Genomic DNA, 18,925 nt, shown 5'->3' with positions numbered 1-18,925 from the left:
CTATAGAGCAAACCAGAGAAGGAGGTGAGCATGTTGCTGCAGTTTTCAGTGTTTTTAACGCTTGCTGATTCCCGACCACATAACAGTCCCTCCCTTCTCCAGGGTGTGCAGAAGGCTATGCCCGTGATGCCACAGAGATTCAGAACATTCAGATCGCCGACGGAGATGTCTGCAGGAGCCTCTCTGTCCCCATATACATGGTCTTTCCCAGGCTGTTCACCTGCCCTACGCTGGAGACCACCAACTTCAAAGTCGGTAAGCACGCCCACTCTGCCCTCAGGAGCCTGAGGGGGTTCTGTGAAGGGTAGGGCCCACAGGAAGGTCAGTTGGGTCATAGAGCTCAGCATGTTCTCCCTCGGTCATTCAGCAACACCCCACGGAGAAGCTGCTGTACTGCAGTGTGGACATGGCAGGGAGCAATCCTGGCTCTGTGGACCTCACTGTCATGCAGGGACACAGATGGTAACCCTGCCAGTGTAGACCAGGGCAGGTGATGCTGGGCTCTGATGAAAATGAACTTGAGTAAGGAACAAGTGAGTGGAGGGGGCACTATGAATGGAGAGGTCAGGTCACTTGTCTGACAGAGTGGCTTTGAGTGGAGACCCAGAACATGTGAAAATCCCAGAGTGTACACTAACCATTCCTCAGGCTTGGGGCCCCACCAGCTGGTCGTGTCTCTGGGTGTTTTCCATGAATAGATGTGTAAATATTTTGACCACAAGATTGGAATCCTGTCACAGGATACAGTTTTATATCCTGTTGTTTTTCCTTTATCGTTGTATCATAAGCATTTCTGTGGCTTCAGATATTCACAGAAGATATTTCGATGGGGGCAACCCATGGCCTGGTGATTAAGGCAGCTGGATCCCACATGGCTGACTGCATGGTTTGAGTTCCAGACCCAGCGGCTTGGAAAAACATACTGGGCACTTGTTCATGCATACCAGAATCCCGCATGCAAATTACTGAAGAAAAAATAAACAGATATTTTGATGGTACATCCCTTCTAACAAGTATCATCATGTTAATGAAACTCAGTTGGGAGGTCACCCCCTTACAAGGACGGGAACAAAGCTCCAGAAGGATGGAACTGTGACTGCAGCCCCAGCTGACACAACCTTGCTGTGGGGCCCCCAGGCTTTGCTGGGACAGCCTGCTGAGTGTGCCTGAGGCTCACTGGCAGTCACATGTAGTCCGGGGTTTGCATTACTTCTGTTTAATTGTACTGCTTCCCTGAGAAGTGGGAACTTATCCCTGAGATTGTAAGGTTTTTTTTTTTTTATTAATAGTGTATTTTCTCTAAATCTTTGAATGTGCATTATTAGTTCAGTGGGAATCATTTTTTTTTAATGTATGCTATGATTTTACTTTAAAATTTCCAAATAGTGTAATTTAAAATCTAAGTAAGAGGGCCAGGCAGTGGCACAGTGGTAACTCAAGTGGACCCGTATGGGGAAGGTTTATACCCAGACCCTCCCTGGGCACACAGGGCACACACGTGTCCATGATGTGGGCCAGCCGAGACCACGGGTGGGTCACAGTGTGGAGACCCTGTTGGGGGTGTCTGTCTGTCTCATGGAGAAAAATAAATACACTTAAAAAATACACACACACACACAGATACACACACACACCAAGTTCAGTTTCATCACCAAAGTTCGTTTTACATGCGGGAATGTTCATGATACCTGCTTCCAAATCACTGAGTACTTGTTTGGCTTTTTGTGCCTGCTGTAGAGCATATCCTGGAGCACAGGTGACTGGTGGGGTTAGACACACAGTGTAATATGTGTGGAATTCTTTGGGCCCTTTGTAGCAAGAGCATAACAGGTCAGGACACTTGTGTCAGGACCAAAAAGGGCAGCAGACTCAGGTGTTCACCAAACACATGAAAAGACAGCAGTGTCTGCCCGGAGACACCTGGGAGAGACAAACTTCCCCAAGGGAGGTTACCATGATTTTCTAATAACAAGTACCATCATGTTAATGAAACTCAGTTGGGAGGTCACCCCCTTAACAAGGATCTGAACAAAGCCCCAGTAGGAAGGGACTGTGACTGCAGTCCCAGCTGTGTAGGGCCAAGGTTGATCTGAACAGAGGGCCCCCAGGCTCTGCTGGGACAGCCTGCTGGGCTGGACCTGAGGCTCACTGGCAGGAACAGGTAGTGGGGAGGGGGTTTGGTCCTTGCTTCTGCTTAATCGTACTGCTTCGCTGAGAAATGGGAACTTCGAAAAACCTATTGGCAGTTGTGATCAAATAGGGAGTGTGCGCTGACAGTATAAATGCAGAGGTCCCAGGGGCCTCAAGTGCAGAGGGAGTTCCCTCCCGCCTGACCTACTTTCTTCACTCAAACCACTGCCTCCCTCACCAGCCCCTCTGCTGTCCTGGTGCTGCTCCGTCTGTGGCCAGCACCACATGGGTTTCCTTTAAAGCCCCGGGCACATTACACATGGTATTCTGGTTTGCGTTTTTTATGTTTCAGCATACCTCAATTTAGAGTTGGAGGGGGTATCTTGTCTGTTGATGTCTCAGCTTGGTTTTGCTCCATACGCCTCAAAGAGGTACAAAAATGATTTCTTCCTGCCATGCTGTGCATTAAGCACCGGAGTGTTTTGCATGCTATTTTATGACAGTCATCGGAAGGCTGCTGAGGAAGCGGCTCGAACGCAGCGCCCACATGGCATGTGCTATGGCGCCTCTGCCTCTTCCTTGTTTTAGATAAATTATCTAGTATCCAAAGGAACAGCAATTAACTGTCTGCTCTTTCTGAAGGTTGTTTCTCCCTTGGGGATTGGAGACAGGTACCCAGACAGCTGTGGGCCAGTTCAGAGTTTTCCATGCCATTAAGAACTGTAGGAAATGTAAAAATAGAGCAAAAGAATGCAAATGAGTTGAGGGGATTCTAGAGTATTCTCTTCAGTAAAGAGGACAAGGAGAGTGTGGTTGGGAAAGGCTTTTGACTTACGTTCCAAGGTAAGAAGATAGAAATTAACTTAGAGAAACTTACAAAGATAAACCGGTTACAAAACTAGCCTTTGCTGAAGTTCAAGGTGACACTGCATGGGACAGAAATGCAGAACTCCACATGGCACCTGGACATGCCCTCACTGCTGGAGCTTGCTGCATCTGAAGTGGAGTTGGCACTGGTTTCTGCTTTTCAGTGCAAGCAAACACAAATCCTCTCTGTCTGCTCTTTTCTCAGAGTTTGAGGTCAACATTGTCGTGCTGCTTCATGCTGATCACCTCATCACCGAGAACTTCCCACTGAAGCTCTGCAGGGTATAGCCCAGGAGGGGAGCGTGAGAAGTAGGAGTGGCCACATGGAAATCCAGCCGGTTACTGACTGGGAGCCCAAATGGGCAGTGTTTGTATTTGTAATCATTCTGTATCAGAAATGAGCCTGACTCCTCAAATTACAGTTCCTCCTCGTTCCTCCTGGCTTAGGCTTCTAGCAGGCAACACTTCTCAGACCTTTTCTTTGAAATTCAGCGGGGCTTCTTAATGCCTATTGCAAGATCATTTCACAGAAAACATTTCCTTTGGTTCTTGACTTTCCTGTTCCTTGTTGGGTACAGTAAAACAGCCACAATAGCATGTCGAACTTTGCTGAAAGTGAGATCGTGGGGACAAAAGGAAACCCCTCTGGCTTATTAGAGGGTGTGGCTGGCGAGGCCCAACTGCCCAGCGTCCATGGCCAGGCACTGCCCAGCGTCCATGGCCAGGCACTGCCCAGGAGGGCTCCAAGTGTCCTGGCTGCTTATGGTTTATAGATGCTCTCCGAGGAGGACAGAGCGACATGAACGAGGAATGGGTAGCTTTTTTCCCACTTTATCTGTAGTTTTTATAACATTTTCACTATAACTTCAAAATTTTTAGATACCGAAAAAAGCATCTCAGGTTCTCATAGGAGTAAGAAAGAGGATTTGATAACAGTGGCTAGTGCTGGAGTTTCTGAAGTCTCAAGAACTGGCCTGAAATCCCATGCTGCCATATTCCCAGAATATACGTAAATGCAAGGCTAGGTAAGGGAGAAGTGTGTGTTTGCTCCTGTTGTTGTGGGGCAGGTTCTGAATATCAAGAGACCATGCCTAGGGCAGGTTGGTAAACCCCCTCCCTCTGGGGGGTGCCAGGAAAATGTCCGGGACTTCCCCTTGGCCTGCCTCTGACCTTTTGACCTGAGCCAGTTTTTATCTTATTCCCCCATTATGGTTCACAGTGAATGGTGAGTCTGTTGCAATACATCTCTTCCTGCAAATCCTGTCATTCTTTTTTTGGGTCCTCCCAGCTGGCCTGGGTGGCAAGCTCAGACTGCGGGCCTCTGTCCTGTTACCTGTTTGAGGTGAACAGACCTGGGTTAGCCAACTGCTCTATTCTAGGAATTCACCAGTGAAATTTATGGTTTATTGTGAGTCATTTGAAAGTTTGTTCCCAGAGAAAACAGTTCTGGTTTATAAATCTCCTTTTATGCTCACGTGACATTAATAATTATGTCTTTGATGATGTGTTTAAACTGAGGTGTAGAAAATAAACCATACTTTATGGTAAATTTTAAAAGAGATCATTTTTAATGAAAAAATTTCATTAAAAAAAGCTGAATGACAAGTTTGGGCTGTATATTGCATAATTCGTTTAGTAAACTGATTTTATGGATATAAGATATGAGTGCTCTCCCTGGAAAACAAGTATGACGTGACAAGGGTTAGCCCCCAGCCAGCTCTGCTACCTTTCTCATTCCGTTCACCCCGAGGCCAGGTCAGGCCTCAGCTGGCCATCGCCTTGCACTTCCCGGCCGCACGCCTCCATGATGGGTCATTAAAACTCAGGCGGGCGGCCATCCTGGACAGCGCCCTCCCACTGCCGTCCGTTGTCAGCGCAGTTACCAAGCTGTGTTAGAGGAAGGCGAGGCTGTGGACGGCGAACAGGAAACGCCCGTGCTCTGTCTAGGCAGGGACACGGCGCGCTCAGCTCCGAGCTACACTGGCGTTGAGAGCACGTGCAGGGCGGGGCGGATACACGGTCACACGCGCGGGGCCTCGGCGCGGCCGGCTTCGTCCAGGCTGTCCACCCACGCCGGTCTCCATCAGAATCACGTTGGCGGCTGAGGGTCCCCGCACAAGCCAACGGTGGTCGAGGGGTAGGGAACCTGCAGCCTCCCCACCCCTTTGCGAGGCGATATCCTCCCTGGCTGGGACTGGCGGCCGGGCCCTGCAGCAGCGAGGCGTGAGCGCAGGACGGAGGGCGCGGCGGCGTCTGCTGGACAGGTGCAGTCGGGAGGGCTGGGAGCCGGTGGCCTGCCATCCTGGGAGCCAGCGCCCGCTCTGCCCCCAGACAGAAGAGAGGGCGACTCCACTGTCACTCCCTGCTGGGACAGGAGTGGGCCAGTATGGGCCTGCCTAGGATCGAACCAACCAGGCCTACCCTTCCTTCCCGCGCGGCGGCAGGAGAGCCTGTGCGAGGCGGCCGCGCTGCCGTCCTGAACCTGCGAAGTGGAAGTGCCGTCTCAAGCCGCAGCCGTGAGGCCCGCCCTGCTCTGGGGAGCTCAGCACCGGGCTGACGTTGCTGCGGTGTCCGCAGCTCCCACCTGTAGATTTGGGTCTAATGAGAGTCACCGCTTCGTGAACGTCCAGCGTTACCTTGGGTCAGGAACTCTGGCAAGTCTACGCGTGTTGTCTTCCTGTCACAGCCCTGGGAGGATGGAGCTGTTGTCCCCGACTCACATGATGGATTTAGCCTAGGGACAGGACTGTTTTGGCAGGGCTTCATCCATGTTCCCGCATGTTCTCCCCATCCCAGGGAGCAGCTACTTAACATCATCTTGCTCGTGTGGGTTTCACCTCGCCGCGTCCTGGCATGCTTTTCTACATGTTGTCGTCTGTTTGCGCATCACCCTGTGGGCTGTGTCACCGCATCTGTGGAAGGAGCCAAGGGCTCTGTTACCCATGTTCATGGTTCTCATGGCCTCCGTTTTTATCTGCTGTGTCAAAGGACAGTGAACTCCTTAGGACTAAGTCACGTTCACCTGGATCCAGTGTAGGACTGAGGAGCGTGATTAAATGACCAGGAAGTCCAGGCTTAATCACATTTTGGTCCCTTTCCTAAGCAGGGTAAAAATGTCAGGGTGTGTCCTAGACCCAGTTAAAGGGTAAAAAGTCTTTCAGTAAATTACGTCACAGTAGCTTCTGAGGAGGCTTTTTTATTCCCCCTTCACAGCCGAGCACAGATAAGCTGTGACCTGCGTCACACAGCCGTGCGGATCCCTGGCCTCACGTTCCCCTCAAACCTCCCCAGCTACTACAGTCAAGAAAGAATTAGAGTAGATTATCATCTCCGTAGCTTAGACGTGACCTCAGGAACACAGTCTCTTCACAAACCACTATTACTGAAACCACTCATCCTAATTTCAAGCTGGCTTTCCGAAAGGTAGAATGAAGTTTTACATGAAATCTATTTTCATGGTGAAATTTAACCAAGATAGAGCTGATTTGGGTGGTTCTCAATAAGACTAGAGATGAAAAAAATTACAAAGCAGAACACTGTGAGAAAACTCTGGAGCTAAGGCCTTCTTTTGAACATAAATAACTGAGCTGGTAAACTAGCCACTTTAGGGGAAAAGCATAGATGTGGTCTAAGAGGTGGAGGTGAGAGTAAGTCCCCTGGGTCTGTGTTCTCTCCTCTGTGACCACGGAAAGCTATTTGCATTTGTGGCTAGTGTATGCAGAGAATGTCACTTTACTTAGACACAGAAGGGCACTTACAGAATCAAAGCTGATATAGCTATACTCACACAAAATACAAATTACTAGAGTATGTCGTTAGAAAGAAAGGGGGAAAGGCAAACTGAAGAAATAAAGCAGAGAAAATCCCTGATGCCTGACTTCGCCCTTCTGTGAATGTAGCTAGTAAAATTGGGACTGCCTTGGAACCCTATTCAGGTCGGCAGGGTTCTGACTGTGGAGTTTTCATATCCAAACCGGCCACTCCATAAAATTGTGCATGAGGGACTAGCAGTTGGCTATGTCGCTAGACTCCCATGTAGTCGACTGTGGTTTGAGTCCCGGACCCGGTGGCTTAAACTCATGCCGGGCATTGTGTGCATGAGTGCCCAAGATCCTGAGAGGAGAATGGAGAAGGGATTGCGGCGTGACCATCGCCCCTGCGAGGTGATTTCTCTTTCTCTTCCTGACTCTCTCTGTCTTTCTAGTGAGCGCACGTGCCCTACAGCAAAAACCTCTCAAAAAAAAAAAAAAAATTCCTGTACTTAGAAATGAAAGAGGGAACCAGCAGTTAGCATAATGGCTATGTCGCTGGACTCCCACATAGAGGCATTTCTTTTTCCTCTCTGCAACTGTACATCCATCCAAATGGGCCTGCTCTGATTTTATGACTTGAATTTGTTAACAGGCACCCCCTTGGAGTCCCTTTTGTGTCCTAGAGACACGGAGCTGATAAAACCCTATTCTTTTGATATCCCTAATAGCTTCTAGCTTAAGAACGCTCCCTATAACAAAAAACCTCTAAAAAAAAAAAAAAAAAGAAATGAAAGAGAAATTTGGAAAAATGTAAAACCTGTAAAGTATTAATATTATTAAAATATGAGAATACTCTTAGAAATCAGAATATGAACAACACAAAAGAAAAGTAGGTCAAGATGTCACTAGGCAATTCTCAAAATTCACAAAAGAAAAAAAAAAGCCTGGAGTCAACAAACACATGAAATAAAGGTTCTTATTCATTTTTGCATGCTTGTATACAAACATGCTTATTAAGCAATACTATTTTTCTACAACTGCTCTCTGATACCAAGTGACAGAGGTAAAATGATTTGTACCAGGGTTTCTATGAAATTCACAAGTATGCAAGTTCTATTTATTTAGGGAAGTGTGGGAACAAAATAATAAGCCTTTTCTTTGATTCAGAAATGAATGAATCATAAATGTAAAATTGGGCCACCAAGTGGCATGGAAGTTAATGAGGCTGGATCCCAGTTGGCCGATTGTGCAGTTCGAGTCCTGGATCCAGCAGCTTTAAAATCACACCAGGTGTGGGTGCATGTGTGCCCAAACTCCTGACAGAAGAATGAAGGAGACGGGTCTGTGGCGTGGCATCCTTCCCGGGGATGATCTCTTGCTTTCCCTCCCTCTTTCTGTCTCTGGCGAGTGCACACTCCCTATAGTACATATGCATGTGTGTATGTCTATATGTATGCATAAATAAATGCTTGAGCCTTTGTAGGAAAAAAGAACGCGAATGACATGGACTAATAATCCCCTGTTTGTTCAGGCTGTATATAACAAATTTCTGCTCTCAGCTCACAATAGAAACCAAAGGAGCCAAAATATTTATGACTCAGGGTGATAAAGGAAGTTCCTGTTGCCAGTGAATCATATTGAGACTCTGGCTCTGCTGCATTCCAAACCTCAGATTCTCTGTGGTGTATCTTTTTGCTAATTAATAGTACACAATAAAAAGGTGAATTAACTAATTATACAAAAGAAAGATAAGTATTTTTATGTTTTAAAAAAACAATTATTTATTTACTTAATTTTATTTGTTATTTTTTTTTAATTTGACCAAAGAGAGAAAGGGAATGCGAGAAAGCAAGCTGCCAGGTCTGGGACTCGAACTGTGGTTGACCATGTGAAAATCCAGTGCCTTTAACCACCACTCCACCTGCCAGACCTATTTTCAAATGTTTTAATGTAGATAACCTTTAAATACCTGCAGTGTATTATTCATCTACTTGCTTGGTTTGAATGAATCGCTTGAAGTAATGAAACATGCTTTCATGTTTTAAGTTAAAATTTTTAGGTAAAATAGTGTTCATCCATGAAATATATGGCTGTTATTGTACCAAGTTATAAATGAGATGATCTCTTTTCTTTTGCCTTTTTTTGTTGTTCTCCATTAAACTTCTAGTTTTTGAGAGCTTTTCATGATTTGTTGCCCTTTTATAAAGGTGAACTAAATATATTATTTTAAATTTTTCTACATTTTCCAGCCCTAAGCACAACCCATTTCTTTGTTTATAGATCAACATTTATGTCTACCTGGGGTCTTTAATTGCAGATACTGAAAGCTACAAACAAAAAAAGTAGTGTTTAGGACCTCTGCTTACACCCATGAAGGAGTAACTGGTACCAGACTTTCTTTCTTTGTCTTTTTCTTTTCTTTCTTTTTTTTTTTTTTAGACAGATTTTTGCTATAGGGCACATGCACTTGCCAAAGAGACAGAAAGAGAGAAATCTTCCCTCAGGGATATGGCCACTAGCAATTCCTTCTCCTCCATTCACCTCTCAGGATTTTGAGCATGCACACATACACACAGCCAGCATGAGTTATAAGCTGCCGGGTCTGGGATTTGAACCACAGTGGACTATGTGGGAGTCCACCAATGAAACCATTATGCCATCTGCTGGTCCCCAGACTTGCTTTCTTATGAACAACTACAAAACTTGGGACCAGCAGATGGCATAATGGTTACATCGCTGGACTCTCTCGTAGTCAACCGTGGTTTGTCCTGGACGTGGCGTCTTAAAATTCACGTTGGGTGCGTGTGGGTGCCTGCCCAAAATCCTGAGGGGAGAATGGAGAAGGGATTCCGATGTGGCGTGTGGCCATCCCCCTCCCACCCCCCAGGGGGTGATTTCTCGCTTTCTCTCTGTCTCCCTGGCAAGCGCATGTTCCCTATAGAAGAAATCTCTCTTAAAAAAAAAAAAATAGAAAATTAGATGAAAAAAAAACCTAAAATACCTGTGACTAGACATTGGACTAATGAGTGCAAAACTGCGATCCCTCCCATTCACACCTAAGTCCATGTCCACACTGGGCAGGACAGTCTGTCCAGATGAAGCTGCCCAGACTTGGAGAAAGGATGAGGGAGGAAGGCTGCTGTCTTAGTCTGTTTGTGCTGCCATGACACAATACCTGAGACGGAGTTATTCATAAAGAACAAGTGTGGGGACCAGCAGTTAGCGTAATGGCTATGTAGCTGGACTCCCATGTAGTCGACCGCAGTTCGCATCCCAGACCCGGTGGCTTAAACTCACCCTGGGCACGTGTGTGTGCGTGCCCAAGATCCTGAGAGGAGAATGGTGGAGAAGGGATTGTGGTGTGGCCATACCCCCTGGGGGGTGATTTCTCGCTTTCTGTCTCTATGTCTCTCTGTCTTTCTGGCGAGCACATGTGCCCTATAGCAAAAACCTCTCCAAAAAAAAGAAAAATTAAATCAAGAACAAGTGTGTTACCTCATTGTTCTGGAGGCTGCGAAGTCTAAGACCAAGATGTGGGCAGGTTCGGTGGTCTGGTGAGAGCTGCTCTCTGCTTCCTAGATGGCCTCCAGGTGGAGCACTGTGTCCTCACACAGCCACAGCCGGGAGAGCGAGTGACGGCCGCTGCCCAGAGCCTGTCGTGCTCCCTGTGACTTAACCGCCCGCCGTCACCCGGCTATTATGTTTCAACACCTGCATTTCGGAGTGGCCGCATTCGAACACGAACCACGGCAGCTGTCAAATTCCTTTTTGTTTTGCTTGCAAGTCTCTTAAGGTAGAAGTTAGCCTTTCATCTCTCACAATAACAGCTAACCCTATCTACAGCTTGCCGCGTGCCAGGCATCCTTCTCAGTATGTTATGTGCGTTCTCTCATTTAAATCTCACAACCGGGCCAGCGGGTGGTGCAGTGGTTATGGCTCTGGACTCCCACATGGCTGACCGCGGATAGAGCCTGGACCAGCAATGTGAGAATCACGAAGGGTGTGTGTGTGCATGCCCAAAATCCCGGGAGGAGAATGGAGGGGAGGGGAGTGAGACAGGGCCATCTTCCCAGGGGTGATTCTCACTTTCCCTCTCGCTGTCTTGTCTGTTCCTCTCCAGTGAACACAGTGCCCTGTTATAAAGTAATAATAAGACTAATCTGACGACCGCCCTGTGAGGGTAGCACTGCTGTGTCTCCATCTTACGGATGAGGAAACGGAGGCACGGAGTGGCCAGCAGAACTTGCTCACGCTTACCCAGCAGTATGTTTGAGCTCGTGCTCTCAACTGCTGCTCCCCAGATGGGTCCCTGAGCCCAAGCGCGGGGAAGGTAAGCAGGTCACTTCTCAGGGAAGCTCCTCCCAGGTCCCATTTGCATGATCTCTTTGGGTGTCCAAGTGGTCAACAGCTGCAGCAACTTAGCCCCCAGGTGTCTTAGTCCTCAACCTCTGAAGCTTCTAAAAGCCTGGTGTGTGCGGGGGGTGGGGTGGGGGTGGTTGTGCACTGTCTGACCCATTGCAGCATCACTGAGGCTGGGACCCAGTGTCCCAGCCGCACCCCTCCTGCACCCGCAGGTGTCCTGATGCGTAGCCAGCTGAGGGCTGACAAGCACTGAGGAGGAGGTGCTTTCCGACCAGCTCTGCCCCATCACACTCAGATACGGAGCCAGGATTTGGGTGAACAAGGTTTCCCTGCCACACCCGGCCCCGCCTCACATCGCAGAGCACGAGTGGCCTCTATGAGGAGACTTCACAAGTACGTGGACAAGGGCTGGCCTGGCCTGGCCGCCTGCAGCGGTTAAGTGCCGAGCATCAGGAGCTGGATTCCATCTCGTTGACCACAGTTCCAATGCTGGCCCCAGCAGCTTTGAAAAACCCAACATGTGTGATGTGCCCCAATCCTGACAGGATGGAAAAATGAAGGGAAAAGGATCACGGTGTGATTATCCCCTGTTAGGGGGGACTTTCCTCTCTCTCCCCCTCTCTGACAAGGAAATGCATGCTCTGGCAATTAAAAATAAGCTTGTGGGCCAGCAGGTGGCACGGAGGTTAAGGTGACTGGATCCCACCTGGCTGGCCTAATGGTTCGAGTCCTGAACCCAGTGGCTTGAAAATCACACGGAGCATGTGTGCATTTGCCTCAGATCCCAAGAGAAGAATGGAAGAAAAGAGACTGTGGTGTGGTCAACACCCCAAGGGGGTAAGTTTTCATTTTCCCTCTTCCTCTCTCTTTCTCTGTGTCTTTCTCTGGCAAGTACATGTGGCCTATTGTAAAACTAAAATAAGTGAATAAAAATAAGTAAGTTTGTGGGAAAATGGAATTAAAGTATGTTTATTTTGTGCAAAATTTCTTTGATATCCATGCATAATTTTTTCATAATATGTATTTTTCATGAACTTTTCAAAGATTCCTAGTATGTTTCCTTCCTCTGGACTGTCACCAAGCATTTGCTGAGTAAGCAGAATAAGCAGTAGGGTTGGAGAACACCTAATGCGATCACCGTCCCAAGGACAGTTGAATTGGCCATTGTTTTGATAAACAGATGAGGCTGAAACCTAAATTAGCTCAACCCGTATTTAGTCGGTGGTTGCATGGAAATTGCCAGGTCTGCCTCTGTGGTAGTTAGAACACCCTCTCCCTGGCTGTAAAATATGGACAGCTGCCATCTTGACAGGCTCTGTAAGGATGCAAGCACCTGGCACAGGGCCTGGCTATTAACAGCGCTAGGGAGGGACCGGCGTGGTGTGGTCTCTCCTGACAGGGTTTGGGGCACACGTGCACGTGCAACAGGTGAAAGATGCCAGGGCAAGGACTTGAACTGCGCTTGGCCACGTGGGAGCTGGCTTCCCTAAACACTAGGCTATGAGGCCAACCCCGAACCTGATACTATAAAGAACATTATTTGGTTTAGTAAGAAAAAAATGGCATTAAAAAGTCATCTCACATGGTAGGAAATCTTTCCTTTGTAATATTTGAGGGCATCAAGTTTTCTATGCTCAGAGAACATTTGGTGCGGCTTGCACATAAAAAACTAAATAAAGCAAACTGTGTGTTCCCCCTTTTCCTACAAGGAACCAGTGTGGTTGCTGTTCCACTTCCAGGGAGGGAGAGACTTGAAACCCAAATGCAGGGTCCCCTTCTCTGCTCAGCATCCTCTGGAAACCAGCCTGACTCCAGCCTTGGGAACCCGTATTCCTCTTTATAACTGGCACTTTTTTTTTTTTTTACAAATTATTTTATTTAACTTTATTCTATTTATTTACTTATTTTAATTTGACCAGAGAGGGAGAGTGAAAGTGAAAAAGTGAGAAAGCAAGCCTCCAGGTCTGGAACTCGAGTGGTCGGCCATGTGGGAGTCCAGTGCCCTTAACCACCACGCCACCTGCCGGCCCCTGTATAACGCACTTTTTATGTTTTCATTTATAACAAGTACTTTCATGATTAACAATAGTTTAGTATCAGTTTACAATGTGAACATGTATAAGCTACCTTCACCATAATTTAAAAAAAATCAACATAATGCCCAACTGTGATGTAAAAAATAAATGAAAGAACTATATTATAAAGTAATCTGTTTTCCAGTAAAGCAGATGCCCAGGCACAGATAAAACAGGGGCATCAAGACACGATACCGAAGAATTCAGCCTGAAGGACTCACAGAAGGAACCTCCCTGGATGTGACAGCTACGGACACAGCCATTCAGAGGCGTGTTGTGCAGGAACTCAGACACCCAGACGGGAGGGCTGTGGGCTGCCGTGCTTCCAGCACAGTGAACAACTCCTGGTAAAGCTTAGGGGGAAAAAGCACAAACCTCAGAGTAACAGCAGGTGGCCTGTGGTTAAGGTCACCACCTGGGTGACCACGGTTCAATTCCCAGACCTGGTGGTTTGCTTTCTCACTTTCCTTCTCTGTATGTGTGTGTCTCTAAAATAAATGAATGAATAAATAAAGTTAATAATTTTTGGGAGCCAGCAGGTGGCAGGGTGGTTAAGGCGCTGGATTCTCAAATGGCCGACCATAGTTCGAGTTCCAGACCTGACAGCTTGCTTTCTCACTTCTCCTTTCTCTCTCTTTCTGTGTCTCTCCGGTCAAATTTAAAAAATAATAACTAATAAAATTAAATAATTCTTTTTAAAAAGTAAAATAATTTTTTTATTAGAAAAAAGATACATGGCCTTTATGTGTAAAATGAAGTGAGGGTCTCAACCTAGACTATCCTGTACAGTCACTGTGGGCCACCAGCCACCTGTGGCTACTGAGTGCTTGAAATGTGGCTACTGTGGAGGTTGTCGACCTGGGATGGAAAAATAAGGATGTAATCTACCTCATTAGTGGTTTTTGTGTTGACTTTATGTTCAAATAATATCTTTTTACAAGGCTGTTCATCACCATTTTGGCGTTTGACTTTTTTTTTTATTTTTTAGGTTTTAGTCTTATGGCATGTGTGCTCACTGGAGAGAGACAGAGACTATGAAAGGAAAAATAAAGAATCACCCCCTAGGGGGATGGCCACACAGAAGTCCCTTTTCCTCCATTCTCCTCCTGGGATCTTGGGCACGTATACACACATCTGGCGTGATTTTCAAGCCACTGGGTCTGGGATTCAAACCACAGTCGACCATGTGAGAGTCCAGTGATGTAATTGTTATGCCATCTTCTGGCTCCCATGTTTGAATTTTTTTCAGTTGCCGGAAGGTACTTGCTTTACATGCTTTCACCAAAGAGAGACAGAGGGAGCAAGAAACCCTTAGTGGAGCGTGGCCGCTCTCTAATCCCTTCTCCATCTCTCCCTCCTTTCTGAATTTTGGGAATACATGCACACATACACGCCCGGCATTTTTCAAGCCACCAGAGCCAGGATTCAAACCTGGTTAACCATTAGATCGTGAACCCAAAGCAACAGTCACTATCGGTCTGTCAGAAAAGCCATCATGTATTTTTTCCATGTTTTTCTATGCAAAAATTCCACCATGACTTTTCCGACAACCCGCTAGAAGCCATGAGTCAGAGATCGCATTCACGTCTGCTTCACTGTGATTCTGGCTCTTCTCATTAACCGATGTGACTTTTCCGGATGTGAAGAAACAGCAGTAAGAGAAGAGTAAGTCTAGTATGATTTAGCCAGGACCCTCATTTGAACACTGGTGGTTCTGATTTCTTTCTTTCTTTCTTTCTTTCTTTCTTTCTTTCTTTCTTTCTTTCTTTCTTTTTTTTTTTTTTTTTTAAGGTTTTTGCCATAGTGTGTATGCCCTTGCCAGAGAGAGACATAAAAAAAGTGAGAAATCACCCCCAAGGAGGATGGCCACGTTGCAGTCCCATCTCCTCCAATCTCCTCTTGAGATTTCGGACATGCACATGTGCCCGGCATGATTTTCAGGCTGATGGTCCAGGGCTTGAACTGTACTTGGCCGTGTGGGAGCCCAGTGCTTTAACCACCTCACCTCCTGCTTCTTTCAATTGATTTCAAGCCCTGTGTTGCGTGTTGTCTGCTTTCAGGGTATTATCAACCTTGGGCCATGTGGTGACCACCTGTCCTTCCTTCACGTCGGACAGCTCGGGAAGACCTGCTGGGGAGAACGGCAGGTGTCCATGGGCGATCTAACACATGCGGGAGAGCTGAAAAACACACGCAGGCACTTCCTGCTCCAGTTGCTTCCTCAGGAATGACTATTTTAGGACTGGTGTGGTGACATGGCCTGAGGCACGGGAGGAGTTTGTAGCGCTGGATCTACTTTGAGCCCCAGGCTGCGTCCTTTGGCTCAGGAGGCCATCCTTTGCAGCCTCTCTCCTCCTGCCCCCGGAAAGTGTCCCAGCAGGCTCTGGCTGCCCCTCATGGCACTGCTGTCACGAGGATGGCTCCCGTCTGACATCCGGGAGAAGAGACAGGAGGGTGGGAGGGACCAAGGAGCTGAGCAAAGGCAGAGCATCAAGGGAGAAGGAAACCACAAGAAGACCCAGGTTGGCTCCCCCACGCATGGATCCCTCCTTTTGTCAGCGGGTGGGTGAGTGTCGAGCTACATTGTGAAGTCCTTGGTCCTTTGGGTCCAGATCACTAAAATTAGAGACCTGTCCCTAGGCACAACATGAAACCACAGCCACGAATGAAATAGGTAGAAAAGAAGGTTTAATAGGAAAGAAAGGAAGTACACCCAAAAGGCTCTTGGGCGGGCAGACTGCCAGGTGGCAACTGCATTTGGTATTGGTTAATTGTTATTTTTTTTACTTAGAGGTCATAAATTCTCATTGGTGGGAGGTCTGTTACACTACCTATGTCCTTCAGTTGAATTTGAATCCGTGCATTTTCTCCTGCACGTACGTACTTTTCTCACAGGTAAAGAATGAGGAATTTGATTACCTAATTGCGCACACCCAGTGTGAGCCAGGTTGTTTTAATTAGGCTATTAGTGGTTTTAGTGTTGACTTTATGTTCAAATAATATCTTTTTACAAGGCTGTTCATCACCATTTTGGCGTTTGACTTTTTTTTTTATTTTTTAGGTTTTAGTCTTATGGCATGTGTGCTCACTGGAGAGAGACAGAGGCTATGAAAGGAAAAATAAAGAATCACCCCCTAGGGGGATGGCCACACAGAAGTCCCTTTTCCTCCATTCTCCTCCTGGGATCTTGGGCACGTACACACACATCTGGCGTGATTTTCAAGCCACTGGGTCTGGGATTCAAACCACAGTCGACCATGTGAGAGTCCAGTGATGTAATTGTTATGCCATCTTCTGGCTCCCATGTTTGAATTTTTTTCAGTTGCCGGAAGGTACTTGCTTTACATGCTTTCACCAAAGAGAGACAGAGGGAGCAAGAAACCCTTAGTGGAGCGTGGCCGCTCTCTAATCCCTTCTCCATCTCTCCCTCCTTTCTGAATTTTGGGAATACATGCACACATACACGCCCGGCATTTTTCAAGCCACCAGAGCCAGGATTCAAACCTGGTTAACCATTAGATCGTGAACCCAAAGCAAAGTCACTATCGGTCTGTCAGAAAAGCCATCATGTATTTTTTCCATGTTTTTCTATGCAAAAATTCCACCATGACTTTTCCGACAACCCGCTAGAAGCCATGAGTCAGAGATCGCATTCACGTCTGCTTCACTGTGATTCTGGCTCTTCTCATTAACCGATGTGACTTTTCCGGATGTGAAGAAACAGCAGTAAGAGAAGAGTAAGTCTAGTATGATTTAGCCAGGACCCTCATTTGAACACTGGTGGTTCTGATTTCTTTCTTTCTTTCTTTCTTTCTTTCTTTCTTTCTTTCTTTCTTTCTTTTTTTTTTTTTTTTTTAAGGTTTTTGCCATAGTGTGTATGCCCTTGCCAGAGAGAGACATAAAAAAAGTGAGAAATCACCCCCAAGGAGGATGGCCACGTTGCAGTCCCATCTCCTCCAATCTCCTCTTGAGATTTCGGACATGCACATGTGCCCGGCATGATTTTCAGGCTGATGGTCCAGGGCTTGAACTGTACTTGGCCGTGTGGGAGCCCAGTGCTTTAACCACCTCACCTCCTGCTTCTTTCAATTGATTTCAAGCCCTGTGTTGCGTGTTGTCTGCTTTCAGGGTATTATCAACCTTGGGCCATGTGGTGACCACCTGTCCTTCCTTCACGTCGGACAGCTCGGGAAGACCTGCTGGGGAGAACGGCAGGTGTCCATGGGCGATCTAACACATGCGGGAGAGCTGAAAAACACACGCAGGCACTTCCTGCTCCAGTTGCTTCCTCAGGAATGACTATTTTAGGACTGGTGTGGTGACATGGCCTGAGGCACGGGAGGAGTTTGTAGCGCTGGATCTACTTTGAGCCCCAGGCTGCGTCCTTTGGCTCAGGAGGCCATCCTTTGCAGCCTCTCTCCTCCTGCCCCCGGAAAGTGTCCCAGCAGGCTCTGGCTGCCCCTCATGGCACTGCTGTCACGAGGATGGCTCCCGTCTGACATCCGGGAGAAGAGACAGGAGGGTGGGAGGGACCAAGGAGCTGAGCAAAGGCAGAGCATCAAGGGAGAAGGAAACCACAAGAAGACCCAGGTTGGCTCCCCCACGCATGGATCCCTCCTTTTGTCAGCGGGTGGGTGAGTGTCGAGCTACATTGTGAAGTCCTTGGTCCTTTGGGTCCAGATCACTAAAATTAGAGACCTGTCCCTAGGCACAACATGAAACCACAGCCACGAATGAAATAGGTAGAAAAGAAGGTTTAATAGGAAAGAAAGGAAGTACACCCAAAAGGCTCTTGGGCGGGCAGACTGCCAGGTGGCAACTGCATTTGGTATTGGTTAATTGTTATTTTTTTTACTTAGAGGTCATAAATTCTCATTGGTGGGAGGTCTGTTACACTACCTATGTCCTTCAGTTGAATTTGAATCCGTGCATTTTCTCCTGCACGTACGTACTTTTCTCACAGGTAAAGAATGAGGAATTTGATTACCTAATTGCGCACACCCAGTGTGAGCCAGGTTGTTTTAATTAGGCTGCCTAATTAGTTTATTGCCCTAGTGGGAATTAGGGCGTTGACCAAAATGCCCTTTCACTTTTCTCTTAGGGCTGCTCGCTCATGCCTACCACTCTAACTGCCAACCACACTTTCCTTTCTCTCTCAGAGAGAGATCATCTCTAATGGCATGTGGTCGTGCCGCAATCCCATCAGGATTTGGAGCACTCATGCACATGCATCTGATGTGCTTTTCAAGGTGCTGGGCTGGGATTTGAACTTCACTCTATTCACAGTGCTTAACTACTGCGCCATGGATCTCACCCCCCCACCCTAAAATTGCTAAAAACCATTGATAAGAAGAAAACCCGTAAAAAGCAGTCAGAGGGGCCAGCAGGTGGCATGGTGGTTAGAGGCACTGGATTCCCACATGGCCAACCACGGTTTGAGTCCTAGACCTGGTGGCTTGCTTTCTTGCTTTCCCTTTCTCTCTCTCTCTCTCTCTCTAGTCAAATGAAAAAACAATAATAATAAATGGAATTAAATAAATAAGTCTTTGGGGAAAAAAGTCAGTCAGAGGAAAAGGGACGTTACATGGATACGGAGATAAGGATGGCATGAGACTTACATTGGAACAATGTGAGCGCAAAGACAGAGGAGCAAGTATGTTCAGAGTCCTGAGAGGAAACAGCACAGAAGTCAACCTGGACTTCCGAACTCCTTGGAAATACCTTCCATGAAAAGTGAGA

At 47.1% G+C, this 18,925-nt stretch overlaps 1 protein-coding gene across 1 annotated transcript in view; it reads left to right on the top strand.

The window, feature by feature from the left end:
- The window catches only part of VPS26C (VPS26 endosomal protein sorting factor C), a 59,617-nt gene extending 55,554 nt beyond the window's left edge, over nucleotides 1–4,063 (top strand). Inside the window, exons 7-8 of the mRNA XM_006146284.3 lie at nucleotides 103–255; nucleotides 3,203–4,063. Coding sequence (XP_006146346.1) covers nucleotides 103–255; nucleotides 3,203–3,285 — 236 coding nt within the window. The 3' untranslated portion in view covers nucleotides 3,286–4,063. The remainder of the gene's footprint in view (nucleotides 1–102; nucleotides 256–3,202) is intronic.
- The last annotated feature ends 14,862 nt before the right edge of the window (nucleotides 4,064–18,925 follow it).

The sequence above is a fragment of the Tupaia chinensis genome, unplaced genomic scaffold (genome assembly GCF_000334495.1).
Source record: "Tupaia chinensis unplaced genomic scaffold, TupChi_1.0 Scaffold000175_1, whole genome shotgun sequence".
NCBI lineage: Eukaryota > Metazoa > Chordata > Mammalia > Scandentia > Tupaiidae > Tupaia > Tupaia belangeri.
This window is presented reverse-complemented; position numbering and strand designations above follow the sequence as displayed.